Here is a 14,147-nt window from a genome sequence, read left to right on the forward strand (position 1 = left end):
TTTTCACGTACTCTTTCAGTTCCTTCTTCTTTTCAATAACAGGCAGGCTTTTTTAATGCCCCTCTTATGTATTCATACACAAGTCCACTGCCTTATTCATACCTGTCTAGAAACATCACCACAGCATAACCATAAAATTAGTTTCAAGCCTGCAGTTATGAAGCACTCCACCATCCAACTACCGAGCTTTCAGCTCTCACAATCAAATCCGAATCTTTCGCTCATAACAACTCCGTCAATTCGGTTATCCTCGACCAATGATGATCATCTTGTGTCGACTTTTACTGATCTCCAACGCTTGATAACCTCGGGGAATCTATGGGTATGCCGTACAGGGCCTTGTTTTCTCGATCTTGATGTTCTAGTCAACGGGTCTCCGTTTCATCTTTCGAGGCAGAGCTGGCATGAAATCGCAGAGGCAATTGAGGCCATGCCGGTAAGTTGTTTAGTAGGGGTAAGGTTGAATAATACTGACATGCTTCGTTTGGTTTAACATAGTTATGGGGCAATCTAGGGTTCAACCTGAGGTTATGTCGCAGTCCTGGTTTGAGGCAAGAGAGCCTGCAAACCTTCCGCTTTTCTCTATATTCCTCCGACATTTCGGCTTCGCATATATGTCCTGATTCTATGCCCAGTGCATCTTGCGACATAGTCCAGCTATCTCTCGACTTTTCATCAAGTATCAACAACCGAAATTTAAATTTATCTGGCAGCCAGTCAGATGGAGGCTTGCAGAAAGGTTACCGATGTTGGAGTCCCAAAAACGTTACAGGACTACCGTTCACACATTTCTCTCAATCCTATATACCACCAAAAACCTCAACACAACAATCAAGTCGTATAAAAAGCCCCCCCACATCCTCTTATGCTCGAGTTCGCCCAGAAATAGATAACGCCGGGGGAAGTGTATCTTTCTTACTTCGAGCAGGGCTACACTATCTCTTCTACCAGCGCCGATTACAGCCACAAAAAGAGTCTACCCTAAGGGTCTCGAATCATCAAGACGCTGTACCATTATTAAAGCTTCTACCCGGAGCATTCAACTTGCCATATGTCATGGTAAGTTCGACCCATTCAAACTAGCTTTACTTCAAGAATTTACCGTTACTAACTAGATTTAGAAGATAAGAAGCAGTTTAGACAATATGAACGTTATTTCAGAAGTCATGAACTACTTTGCAGTATCTGGGTCAGAAAGCCTCCAAGCCAGCATTAGAACCTGGGCTCCAAAGGAACCACAAAACACGGATATGATAATATCAAGGAAACTGTGGGCTATCCTACAGTCAAAGACAAAGATTCTCTGTACTCCCAGAATCGCAACACGCGTCATCGGCGCCGCAGTCTGTGACTTTGATTCCGAAAACTGGGGGGATGCTGATGGAGAATGGGAATACGACGACACCCCGTCTAAAGATTCTGAGTCTTTGTCAGACATTGATATAGATGTTGACAATTGCGATGATGAATTAGACTTTAGCCCCGTTGTGTCACAATCAATGCCGTTTTCTTCAGACTCCGGCTATGGAGGCAGTGACAGTCTTGCGCCAGAAGTAGGTGCGAACTTGTTTGTGGACTTTGAAGATGACTTGAATGAAGATGATGTGCTTGATACAGACTTTGAGATGGATTTTGAAGAGAATTATGTCAATGGCAGTAATGGAATGGCAGTATGTTTTGGAGCACAGTCCGTTTATAGTGCAGAAGTTATTGATGTGCTGGAAGACCATGATGGACTTGGAGATACCAAGGGCGATGATGACGATCTCATTGGAGGTTTTCTTGATGGCGATGACCATGACTCAGCAATGCTTCTTGATAATCTTGAAGGGGGATTCATTGAAGACAATAGAGAGGATGAAGAGGATGACTTTTTGGACATGGTCTTAGATTTGGATATGAGTTGGTAGAAGAATGAGGCTATGAAACTATAGCGTATACAAGAAGGCGGCAGAACCTTCACATGGACGTTGTATTTATAGTTGGTTTCCGTACATACATCAGCCATACACCTAGTGATCACATCTCCAAAGTACTGTGCACGCGGAACAAGACACGAACAAGCCGACAAACAAACATGCCCCCAAGTGTAGTATAACAGATTCTCTCTTCAGCTCACTTCTTCGCAGGGGCGCTCTTCTTCTTTGCTTTCTTCTCGGCCTTGGCCTTGCGCTGTTCAGGCTTCATGGTTGCGTGGTGGATGTACCACAGGATGCCTCCCTGAAATATCAGCACATTTAACACAATGAGCAGGACGGTGAAGATGACGGGTTGGTCGTTGAGAACGGCGACAGCTTCAGGGGTGGCGCCAAGGCTCAGGAACCAGCCGAAGGAGCCTGTATCACCGGCACGGACAGCAGCAGCCATTGGACCTCTTTGATAGGACGGGTCGCTTGATATTCTAGGAGGGGAAATCTTTTGGTCAAGATGGCGAGAAAGAGGTGGTAGGCCGCCCGAGATGGGTTGTCTTTTAGCAGATTGACGGATGGAAATCCGGGTCTCCAAGTAAGGGGGCAGAGGCAGAGAATGAGATGGATGCGATGGGCAAAAGCAATGAATAAATTAAGAAATAAAATACTGCAAAAATAATAAACACAGAAGAAAAAGTAAAATACAGCAGCAATCTATAGAAGTGCACCTGTCACAACTATCATAGACTTTGTTCTTGCCAGAGAGAAGCCAACGGAGGCCAAGGAAGATGAGATAGAGGAAAAAATATTGGCGTTAAGAAGAAAGCAGGAGGGAGAAAAGAAAAAGAAAATGGCATCACAAGCCTGGTTAAAACAAGGAAAAACCGCTGTTCGTTTCACCATTGCTTGTCACAGAAGTAAGGCCCAAAGAAAACACCCATCCCTGCTCACCCACGCCTTGGCTTGGTTGTCTTCAGGGTGTTGGTGAGCCTGGCATAGAATGCAGCACAGAAAACTTTCTGGGCCCTCACCACAACCTGAGACTTGAGGTGCCGCGAAGCTGGGTCGATCAAGTGTCACAGCACCGGGCTTGTAAGCAGCCAGGTGGTATGTCTGCCAGCTGCAGTTTTTCCAGCGGTCCGACAGCTCATAGTAAGCAGGTGGGTAACCCAACAGAGGCAACAGAGGGTCTGCACCTTAGGGTCTGCAAGGCTAAGAAAAAAAATTAGGAATGCCAACTTTTTGTGAATCGTCTGGAGAGACTTGAAGCTTGAAGTTGTGCTGCAGCCCCTCCAAGTGCTCATTGCTCGTTGCCTATTGGCCAATTGACACGACAAAAGCCTAGGAAACGACTGGTGATTTAGAACTCTGAAAAAAAGAGAAATCGAGGAAGCACAATAGACTCACGATACTAACGCTATCGACGATCCGAGTCTCTCCGCCTCCGCCCCTCTTCTCTATAGAAAAACGACCAACTCTCGGTCTCTCTTTTTAACTTATTTAGTATTTGGGTTTCTCGTTCTCTCGGCTTTACTATACATAGACTCAGAAAGAAAAAGAAAAAAAGGTCCCATCTCATAGCCGCTTGAGCTTTTGTCTTGCCTTTTTCTATCAATCACAATCGATCATTTCTTTCGTCTCCGGTCCTTCGATCCCCGTCAAACATGAGCAGTATCGGGCTTACTCGGCCCGCTGCCCGGTCTCTTCTCTCCCGCTCAGCCTCTGCTAGCCTCTCTGCCCCCACTTCCGTCTCCTCGCCTTGCACAGCAGCCCGACTCAATCCGCTCTCATTCTCGTCGCCGCCTTCGCAATGCAGTCAGTTCCACAACTCAGCCGTCCTTGAGGCCCGCAGGCCGCCGCGAAGAGCCCCGAAGTACCGCTACATTAGCCCTGAGTCCAAGGAGTTCGGCTTCCTAGGGAATAAAGAGCGCACTGAGGCACAGGCTGAAATCATCCGTCCTACTTTCACCGAGAACGAATGGAACATTATGCGGGAACGCTACACCCCCGAGCAGCTTGAGGCCGTAAAGCTGGCCGAAGAAAGCATAACTGCCGACGATCTAGTAGTGCAAGGTCGTCTACGTAATGACCCGCACCGTCCCGAGTACTTTGAGGACTTCGCTAAGCGTCACCCCATCATCGACATCAAGCCCGAAGTTGTGCCACGCGCAAGTGACTACAAGTTTCTATCACATCACGAGTACTTGGACAAGATCATGGGAAAGATTGCCGACCGCGCTGTCAGCGAAATCCCTGGAATGGCTGGCAAGGGACTAGTTGACGCTCTGAAGCTGGTGCGCAACACCTCTGACACTACTGTGGACCTGACCCAGTCCGAGATGGCCGCCATGGAGTCGTCACCAGCCAAGCTTGAGAAGGCACTGCGCGATTCAGCACGCAGCCTCGACACCAATGCCCTCAAGGAAGCCGATACCAAGCTGAATGACATCATTTCCAACACGATCTTCACTGACAAGCACGGCAACTGGCGGGAGACACTAGGCGACATGGACTCATGGGGTCTAGACACGCCCGAACTGGAGCAGATGTTTGGCCCACGCAAAAAGCTGACGCGTGCTGAGCTATTCCGCACACAAAACATGTTGACTGAGGTGCGTCCGTCTTATTCAGCTCTCGGTGATGAACTAGGCAAAATTGGCGAGATGGCTGGTCAATACCAAAAGGATGAGGACCCGGATGACATGGGCCTCGACGAGACTGGTGAGTATACGGCACTCAAGCAGCGCACCGGCCTACAGGTGCAAGATCTGCTATCAGTCGTCACCAAGGTGCTTTCGGTTCGCAATGTCCACAACCAGACGCGTCTGGGCAAGGTGCGCTCCGTCTCAGTGTTTGCTGTTGCAGGTAATGGTGATGGCCGGCTGGGCGTTGGGCAGGCCAAGTCAACGGACCCCATGGTGGCTACTATCACGGCCAAAATGCTGGCAATTCAGAACATGGTTCCCATCCGGCGGTACGAGAACCGCACAATCTACGGAACAGTCAAGGCCAAGATTTCAGGCACTATAGTTGAGCTGCGTTCCCGCCCACCCGGTAAGTTGTATTTCCCTTCCCGTCCCCCTCCTTTCTTCTCTCTAATTCCTGCAGCCCGATTTCCACATTCGCTAACTTTCTGTTCTCTTTCCTCGTCTTACAGGTTTCGGTCTGCGTGTCTCCCACCGTATCTTTGAAATGTGCCGTGCCGCTGGCATCCACGATCTCTCAGCCATCATCCCGCGCAACAAGAACCCCATGAACACAGTCAAGGCAGTTTTTCAGGCACTGACAAACCAGCCCGACCCGGAAGAGATTGCTCGTGGCCGTGGCAAGAAACTAGTTGACGTGCGCAAGGTGTACTTCGGCGGCAATGTGTACTAAATAACTGTATAACTGTATAACTGTATTATTCTCTTCCTTTTTTGTTGTTTATCGTCTTTTTTTTTCATTTCCTTTGCTTCCTCGGTGATTTGACGGGGGGAAACAGGAAATTCCTTGTTTCATCCTTGGATATCAACGATATCACGGCAGCAGTTTCTTGGGCAGCTGGCTCCGTTGTATACATCCCTTGTTTTCGCAGTCGCGCCCGTTGTTTGTTCAAATAGAGAAAAGAATGAAAAGTATACGCCCAGTTTAGAATGACGTTAATGGAGTGGTGCTTTTGTGCGAGCAGATCGGAGAGTCATATGGCTTGTCGTACCATATGGTTGTAGCTGGAATTGCCTGCCATGGTGCATTCATTGGTCTCATGATACATGTATGAGGCAGTCTCTCCCTCTTGGTGGCCATTTCTGGGCCATTTCTCTCTCTGGTTTATTGCACGCTTGACCAGCCAAGTAGCCTGGCACCGTTTAATCCGAATCATGCCAAGTCAAGCCGGCCCAGCCCAGCCCAGACACTCAATCCCCCTGGCTCAGTTCACACGTCACTGCATTGTGCCCTCATCCCACTCCATCTCCGTGTCCATCTCCATATGATGCCCCATCTCGTCCTGGCGTTGTTGCATTTCCTGTTGCTGCATTTCCTGCTGCAACACAATGTTGTAGACGCTGCTCTTAAGCGCAGTAAAAACCAGGCTAGTCTTGCGCTCCAAGTCACGCAGGCCGTCAAGAATTGCGGTGCTGGGATTAGCTGCAAGGTCTTCCAGAATGGTAGAAAGCTGTTACAGTGGGCGGTTAGCTAAAGCCAGTCTTATCCTGCGAAGGGCTGAAAGGTATGGTTATTTGCCTTTTTCATATTGTCCGAAAGCCGCTCATACTCTTCCAGTACTTCTTGCTCCAGCGGCGTCAGCTCAGGCACAGAGCCCATTGAGTTTGTGGGAGCATCCATAGTCAAACGAAACCAATACGTAGTTTCGTTTTCTTTTCAATGGAAAAAGGGGGGAGAAAAGTAAAGCCAAGAGGTATGTCAGAAAAGATCGACTTCGATAATTATGACGTGGTAGCGTATCGTAGCATGTAATCGCCTCAAATAACCCCTCGCAAGCAATGGTTTCAATAGTTTTAAGTTGACTTGACGTCCAGACGCGAAAGTAGACGCAGGCAAGCCTGGCGATGTTGTATGAATACACAGTTGGCATTGTGTGTGCACTGTGTGGACATGTATTAACTAGTCAATAAGCACAGTGCGTAGTGTGTTTTAAATAAGCCATATTACCGCTAAGAAAGCTGGCTGGCAATGTACAATAATTATTTAAAAACAACGAGCTTTAAAATTAGCGTTTCTAGCTCTTTTTTTCCTTTCTTACGTTGAGAGTGTGGTGGAAAGATTTTCGCAATTTGCGTATTATCTCAATCAAGAATCATCTAGTTGAACAGAGCGTCTATTAGGGTTTACGGCTACCTAGTAACAAGCGGAATAATGCGTATTAAAGCTTGGCTCGGAAAATAAGGAGAACCGACACCTAACCTAACGATAACATTCACCTTGGTTTCTTTTCCCCGGATTTTGAGTACCCCCTCTTCTTCGCTTTGTTTGTGTTGTCTACCCGGGGCTTTCTTCATTTGGCCAATGTCTTAGTGAGAAAAGGAAGACAAAAGGAGACATAGTATAGAACATGTGACGATGTGGCGGACTTGACTTAACTTTTATGTCCTTTTTTGTTCTGTGCCTTATTTCTAAGGTAACATTTTTTTTTGTCGCGAGAACCCCGATAAATTAGGGTTAGGGGTCTTGGATTTCGGATTGAACTTTAAACTAGAATTTGAACATATTTTAACATTGATATTCGGACTGAAAATCGCCATTGGTGGAGGCAGGATTGACTTGATATTGGGATTTGGTCTCAGCTCCAAGTGGGATTGACGCTGGTTTGAAGCTGTTGATGGCCAAGAGGCGATTTGGGGAGAGCAGGAAGAGGGGAGGGACTTGGAGGGTTTGCAACACCAGGACAGGCCTGTAGTAATGGAAGTAGTAGTAAAAGTAGTAATAATATGGCAGCAGTTAGGCAAGAGATTAAATCGGCGGGGGGAGGGGGGGCAACGTCCAGCTTTTGGCGCTAGATGAGCCACACGGACCGCCGCTTTGAAGTTGAACGGGCTGTTGCAGGGCCAGCCAGCCAGCTATCAATCAAGACAGAATTCAAAGGGAGCTTAAAGGGGACAAGGGGACGGGCTAGATACGGGACAAAACAAGTTTGCTGAGGGGAAAGAGAGAAGCACGTACCCGTAGCATGTGTGTATAGAACTATGTATATGTGCGTGGCCTGTGGCTTGCGACCTATGGCCCATGGCCGATACCCCGTGGTCCCGTATTATTGAAAATGAAATATCAATAGAGAACAGAACAATAAACGGCAGGAGTCATTGATTAACAAATGTCAGTGCCCCGTTCGTAGCTGGAGAGAGAGAGAGAGAGAAGATCAATTTACAATTGGGGGGGAGGGCAAGATAGTGAACAAAACAATGGCCCATCATCTGCCAGATCTTGTTCCTCCTCGTAACCTGTTAAAGCAAAGAGAGGCAAGAGCCAGCCGCGAATGGGGGTCAAGGCACTGAAATCACTATGCGTTTGGCTGTCACAGTCGTAACTTTAACTGTTGCAGATAGCAGTTGGGTTGATAGGTCAGCCGGTGTCAAGGCTAGGCAGATAAGTCGGGCGGACTCGCCAGTCAGTTATTTCTATGTGCCTCTTCGAGGCGCACGTGAGGAGTCCTGTTTCTTGAAATTGTTCGAGACCTTTTTTTGCTCCTGAGCTTGCCTTGTTTGTCTTGGGATCTGTCTTGTCTCATTGCTGCTACTATTCTCTTCTTTCTTCCTCTCCTCTGCTTGTCTCTCTTTCCCTATGCTCTCGCCCACACCTCAGTCATATATTTGTCTCTGTAGTATCTAGATATCGCCTGGCGGAGTGTCTCCCCGTCTCCTTCTCTTATCGGCGGCCAGTTTATCTCGTCTCTTCTCTTGTTGTTCTTGATTCTGCCTGTGTTGAAACTTTCTTTCTGTTCTTGATTTTCTGACACTTGGCTGACAAGGGTTACGTTCCTTGCTTGTTCGCTCGCTCGCTTTGCTTTGCTTTGCTTGGCTTGAGGGGAGAGGAGCGGGTTCCTTGCTCGTATGCAAGTAACTTGTCACTCCTCATCTTGGGGCCTTTTTTTGTTTTGGGCTTGTGGTTTTTCTATGGCTGCTTGCTCCTGCCTTTGGCTTCATATTCAGGTACGAGTAAGTCAGCAGGGCCTTAAGCCAACCGGCCCTTGTTGTTGTTCTCTTATCCACCAGATTTGTTTCACAAGGGCTTGTCAATGGATGGTGTATTCTCACTGCTACACTCTTTAATGCATTTGATATGCGCCTCTCTCCCCTTGCCATCATCTGGTGCAAGATTATATTGTTATGCGGCGTATACAATGGGTCTGAAGAAGCCTAGAACATAGCCAATCTTGCTTTCCGCTTCTGGTGGTAAGTCGTAGATAACCTGCGTGGTGCATGTGTTTGCTCTTTTGCCCATCTGACAGACTAGACAACTTGGCCGTTCGTTGACTTGTTGGCTGGCCAAACTTGAAGCTAAGCTAAGCTAGGCTAAACCAAGACGTTTCTTCTAGATCACAGGGCCTTGTTGTTCTACGCCACAAGCAAGTTTAGTAGCAGACAGGGGGGCATAGGGACCCTGAAGAGGAGCTTTGTGGGGGAGGAGACCTGTATTTACAGAGGGTTAGTTCAATCTGGGGTGCTTGCTGCTTACTGGCAAGTCTGGTGATTTATATGCGGATAGCGTGCTTGTTCTGGCCTCACGATAAGAGAACAGGTGATGGCCGTTGGTTAAGCATGCTAGACTAGAAGAAGAATAGGAAAATAATGAGTTGTCATTTCTTACACGACTGGAACAAGACAGAGAGTTATAGTGAAATATGGGCAGTTGGCAGTATAAACAAAAATAGCAGAGAGTTGAGAGAGTTGTGGTGCAGCCTGATTTTATACAGGGGTCGTCCTTGAGAATACAGGGGCTTGCAGCGCTATGAGGCAGCGGTAGCCGCTGGATATAGCCAACATATAGCACTCAGAGACTGCTAGGTGTCTCTCTTGTCTCTGTATCAATCTTCCTGTCTGTCTGTCTGTCTGTCTGTCTGTCTGTCTGTCTGTCCTGTCTTGCCTTCCTCTCCTCTCTGTCTCTCTTCCTCTTCCTCATCTTGTTTCTATTTGTCTCGCTTGTTCTTTTTATTTTCTTTTCCTCATTTTTTTTCCCCTTCTCTAACTTCTCTTCTTGCTTCTTGCTTGGCCTGCCCTTCTTTAATAGACATTTCAAGATAATCCGTCTCTTTATTTTTCCCCTTCAACACCTGGTTTTCTTCTTTCCCCTGCCCTCAAATTCTCATGGCTGTTGTTTAATTTTTCACGGCTGTCTCTCTTTTTATTCTTTTTATTCTCTCACATTACAATAGACGCCAACTCAACGCCTAAGAAATCATCTCCACCAAAGCTCCACGTCATACGATTCAAGATTCGCATCCGAACGTTCTCCCCTCTCCTCCCCCCTCGATTTGACCACGATCCCTTTCGCACACCCCTCCCCAAGCCAAGTCAGGCAAGCTTTCCATCCTCGGTTCCAGCTTCGGGGGACCAGTGCCAATCCAACAAGCAATTCCTCAAAACCTGCCGTTATTTCTTTTTAATCATCGATAAAGCAAAAGCCCTAGAAAGACGACCGACTGCCATTGTCATTGTCCTTGAGAACGACGCATAATCAAACACCATACGCAATAACGCACGCATTATTGCAGTTGCACGTTTATAACTTGGGTTTGAATTGCTCCGAACCGGCGACCCTCTGATATTCTCTCTTATTTCCCCCTCCCTCCCTATTGGACAAATGAGTTCGATATCTGCTCACCACAAATCGGGCAGTCTTCACTTGTCGCCATCCGGCCTCAACAAGCCCCCCTCGTCCTCGTCGCCCTCGTCCTCTTCCACGCCATTTTCTATTGCCCCTGGCTCCGGCTTTTCCTTTGCCCCTGCTGCAAACCAGGCTCAAGCCCATTTGCGGGAACGGTTGGGCCGCACCTCAACTCCTGATTCCGAGGCTCTTGCGAGTAGCGACGACGAGCCTGATGCGCATCATCTTGCTGTCCGTTCCGCTGCCGTCCCTTCTGCTACCTCCCTAGATCCCCTTTCGCTGTCATACTCCACGACCTCGTCTTCGCTGTCCCAGACCCTGACAGCTACCCCCCTGAATCCCTCGTCTTTATCATCTTCATCAACTGCCGCTGCTATCACTGCCACTACCGCTGCGTTATCATCATCGCTGTCGACTGCCGCACCTCATCCCCCTATCTCCACTTCTACTTCCACCTCGGCTTCCATTATCGCTAAGCCCGCCCGCCGTACTTCGTGGCTGACGGATACTTCGTCGCCCCTGATGTCTGGCCTCCCGCGCAAAGGCTCCTTTGCCAACGCCATAAATATGTCGCCTACCACGTCCCATCCAAACACGCCCGGAACTGACTCTACCTGGGGCACTCATCCGGCCTCTGCCGGTCTCCAGCGTGCCGGTCAATTTCCCTGGGCTAGCGGCATATGGAACACAACTTCTACGTCTACTGGCGCGGCTAATTCTTCTGCCTCTACAGCGGCCGCAACAAATGCCGCAAATTCCGTCCCTAGCGACCGCAAAGACGTTTCTGCTCGTTTTGCTGAACATCTCCCCTCACCTACCTCAACCGCTTATCTTACAGACACTACTAATACCGCCGCCTCTTCCTCGGCTTCAGCTTCAGCTTCAGCCTCTACCGGGGGCGTCATTGCGCAGCCTTCTTCTGTTCTCAATGCCCCCGGTTCTGGCACTGTTACTGGCACCGGCACTAACACTAGCACTAGTGTTGGCAATGGTGCCGCTACTGTTACTGGCTCAAACCAGCCCCCGTTTCCCTTCACGATTCCCCTGCAGCCTACGATTAAGACCCATCGGTCGCAGTCATACTCGGTCGGCCAACTTGAGTCACATTCCCCTGTGACTGTGGCATCTGCTGGTGTCATTGGGAACAGAAGTCGGCCTCCGCATTCTGGAATTCATCACCGGGCATCGCGTCCTAGTATGCTTGGCGATTTGAGCGAGGGTGGTCTAGGAAAGCTTAAGGAGGTTGACGACGACAATGATGATGATGAGAACATTGATCCTATTCAGCCCGCCCCCCCATTCTTTCAGTCTATCGAGGCTAAGACTATCGAGAAGCTTGAGCGTGAAAACGCCATGCTGCGTCAGCAGCAACAGCAATATCAGAATGCAGCAGCAGCAGCAGCTCGTGCAGGCCCTCGCCCCCGCACGTCTTCTGCCTATGGTGCTTCTGGCCCTGCCACTGCATTCCGCCCTGAAGAGCCCTCTGATTACGCTATTGATGAGCTAGACGAAACTTTTGACACTGTTGATGCTATGTCAAAGAAGCAGCCTATGGGTCGTCGTCTTAGTGAATACACTATCCCCACTGCTTATCGTTCTGGTTTCCCCACGGAGCCTCGCAAGAACGACAGCCTGAAGCAGAGAGCCTTTTGGCAATCATCTCTGGGCTTTGGAGGTCTTGGTGACATTCCTCAGAGCCGCCGCCATTCATTCGCCAACGTTCCTACCCGCCAACCCTCTATAACTTCCATGACAGAGGCCCAGGCTACTGCTTTAGAACAAGCCATGATTCCCGAAACAAAATCTGTTCAAGACTTTGGCTATCCGTATGAAAATTCTAACAACAATGGTACGTAATTCGATTGTTGAAATGTAATCCTTGTGGTACCTATTGTTGATGCTAATATTGAATGCTTTTTGCACTGGTGTAGGTGTCTCCTACTTTTCTGGGAATCCGAGCCTCGTTACGTCTCCTCAACAACCGATGCAACATAGTGGATTTCCTAATCCCTATCCTACTCCATACTCTATGCACTCTTTCTCCGGACGTACCGCCTCTCCTAACCACAATGCATTTCCCATCTCACAACCACGCCACAACCAGCTGCTCCATATTGTCCTGTTTAAGTGCGCGCGCGCCGACGTCTTCTACATACAGGATGGAACTGGACTCGCTGTTAAGCCGGGCGACCTCGTCATTGTCGAAGCGGATCGCGGCACTGATCTCGGTACTGTGGCAAAGATTGGCGTCGACTGGCAGACTGCCAAAGAACTAAAGGAACACTATGCCGAGGAGCAGTACAAGTGGCTTATGATGTATTCTCAAAATGCAAAAGCTGCACAGGACAACCCTATCAGCATCACTGGTGGGCCTGGAATGGCTCAGCCTGGTGCCATAGGTGGAATGGGGCCCCCTGGACAGCAGCACCATATGCAAGAGCCCGTGTCTAACGAGCTTAAGCCTAAGCTGATCAAGCGTCTTGCCCAAAATCATGAGATTAGTGCTCTCCGTGAAAAAGAAGGCAACGAGGCTAAGGCCAAGCGGATATGCATGCAGAAAGTCAAGGAGCATGGACTCAATATGGAGATCCTGGATGCCGAGTTCCAGATGGACTGGAAAAAGCTGACGTTTTACTACTTTGCTGATTCCTATATCAACTTCAATTCACTGGTTACTGATCTTTTCAAGATCTACAAGACTCGGATTTGGATGTCGGCTATCAATCCGGCATCGTTTGCTAGTCCTACCCTTGGACTCCAGGCTCCAAGTGGTGTTGGGCCGGGTGCTGTGGGCACAGGGAGAAGCGGCGTTGCCAGCGCTGATCGCCGTCAATCCTCTCAGCAGCATAGCCATATACAGGCCCAACAGCAAGGGCAACACCCTCTGCAGCATGCTACCCCTCAGCATCTGTCTCAGGGTCAACAACAGCAACAACACCATCAAGCCCTAGGCCAGCAGCACCATCAGCATCAGCACCAGCATCAGCATCAGCATCAACACCAGCACCAACACCAACACCAGCATGCTGCTCAGCCCCACCTACAGGTCTCCAACACAACGCAACAATCGGGAAATCAACAGCAACAACAGCATCATCAGTCACAGCAGCAGCTTCAGCAACAACGCTCTATTGCTCGCCACATACAGCCTAACTTTTCCAATATACCCATGCACGTACCTATGTCCGGCATGAACACCGGAGGTGGCATGAACACTGGAAGCAGCATGTACACTAATGGCCCTCTCCCTGCTGCTATCCCCGGCTCTGGCGTTAATGTTAACCCTATTACCGCGTCTCAATACACCAACTACGGCAATGCCCCTAGAGGCGCTCCGAGCCCGTATGGTGCTGGCTCTGGTGCTAGCCCAAACATCCCTCAAGGACCAAGCCCCGGCCATGCCCATGGACCTAGTTCTGGCCCGGGCCATAGTCCCAGTCCCAGCACACCATGGAACACTGATGCCAGAAATACCGACATGCTTACACAGCAGATGATGAGTGTAGCCGGATCGGCATCGCCTAGCGGACATTCAGACTGGGTTAATGCCTTTCAGAGCCTGTCGATGAACTCGCGTTAAGAGGAGGGCTAGTTTTTGGTGTACTGCGTCTTCGAGAAGGGCTCTCTAGGGAAACTTGCGGCTGTCTAGGCTTTTGCTCCCTTATCTTTCGTATTTGACATTTTACATTTTACATTTGTCTTTTTTCCTTTCTTTCCTTTTTATTCTTTGATTTCCCTTCTTTTTATCCTGTTAAATTCGTCTTCTCCCCTTCCTCTCTTTACCTATACACTTGTGGTCGGCCTTCAACAGATGTTCTCTTTCATTATTCTTGGTTGTTTTCTGCAACATTTTTAGACGAGCGGTAGACGTTCTCTTTGTACATGACTTGGGACGTCGGTATGTCTCACTGGCGT

The 14,147-nt window shown here is 48.8% G+C and overlaps 5 protein-coding genes across 5 annotated transcripts; 3 read left to right on the forward strand and 2 right to left on the reverse strand.

The window, feature by feature from the left end:
* Positions 1-1,145: 1,145 nt before the first annotated feature.
* HOO65_020771 (uncharacterized protein) lies at positions 1,146-1,910 on the forward strand (the record flags this gene model as incomplete). The annotated part of the gene is made up of 1 exon (XM_071000153.1): positions 1,146-1,910. The coding sequence occupies one exon, from the start codon at positions 1,146-1,148 to the stop codon at positions 1,908-1,910; it is 765 nt and encodes a 254-aa protein (XP_070861409.1).
* Positions 1,911-2,115: 205 nt separating this feature from the next.
* Positions 2,116-2,367, reverse strand: HOO65_020772 (uncharacterized protein; the record flags this gene model as incomplete). The annotated part of the gene is made up of 1 exon (XM_071000154.1): positions 2,116-2,367. The coding sequence occupies one exon, from the start codon at positions 2,365-2,367 to the stop codon at positions 2,116-2,118; it is 252 nt and encodes an 83-aa protein (XP_070861410.1).
* Positions 2,368-3,574: 1,207 nt separating this feature from the next.
* Positions 3,575-5,288, forward strand: HOO65_020773 (mitochondrial 37S ribosomal protein uS5m; the record flags this gene model as incomplete). Its single annotated transcript, XM_071006666.1, has 2 exons — positions 3,575-4,964; positions 5,068-5,288. 2 exons carry the CDS (start codon positions 3,575-3,577, stop codon positions 5,286-5,288), a joined length of 1,611 nt encoding a protein of 536 aa, XP_070861411.1.
* A 544-nt stretch (positions 5,289-5,832) lies between these two features.
* On the reverse strand, positions 5,833-6,236 carry HOO65_020774 (DASH complex, subunit Dad3; the record flags this gene model as incomplete). Its single annotated transcript, XM_071007099.1, has 2 exons — positions 5,833-6,066; positions 6,177-6,236. 2 exons carry the CDS (start codon positions 6,234-6,236, stop codon positions 5,833-5,835), a joined length of 294 nt encoding a protein of 97 aa, XP_070861412.1.
* A 3,972-nt stretch (positions 6,237-10,208) lies between these two features.
* HOO65_020775 (uncharacterized protein) lies at positions 10,209-13,812 on the forward strand (the record flags this gene model as incomplete). The annotated part of the gene is made up of 2 exons (XM_071006339.1): positions 10,209-12,081; positions 12,164-13,812. The coding sequence occupies 2 exons, from the start codon at positions 10,209-10,211 to the stop codon at positions 13,810-13,812; spliced, it is 3,522 nt and encodes a 1,173-aa protein (XP_070861413.1).
* Between the last annotated feature and the right edge of the window lie 335 nt (positions 13,813-14,147).

The sequence above is a fragment of the Ceratocystis lukuohia genome (genome assembly GCF_044167205.1).
Source record: "Ceratocystis lukuohia strain C4212 chromosome Unknown Supercontig2_pilon, whole genome shotgun sequence".
Lineage (NCBI taxonomy): Eukaryota > Fungi > Ascomycota > Sordariomycetes > Microascales > Ceratocystidaceae > Ceratocystis > Ceratocystis lukuohia.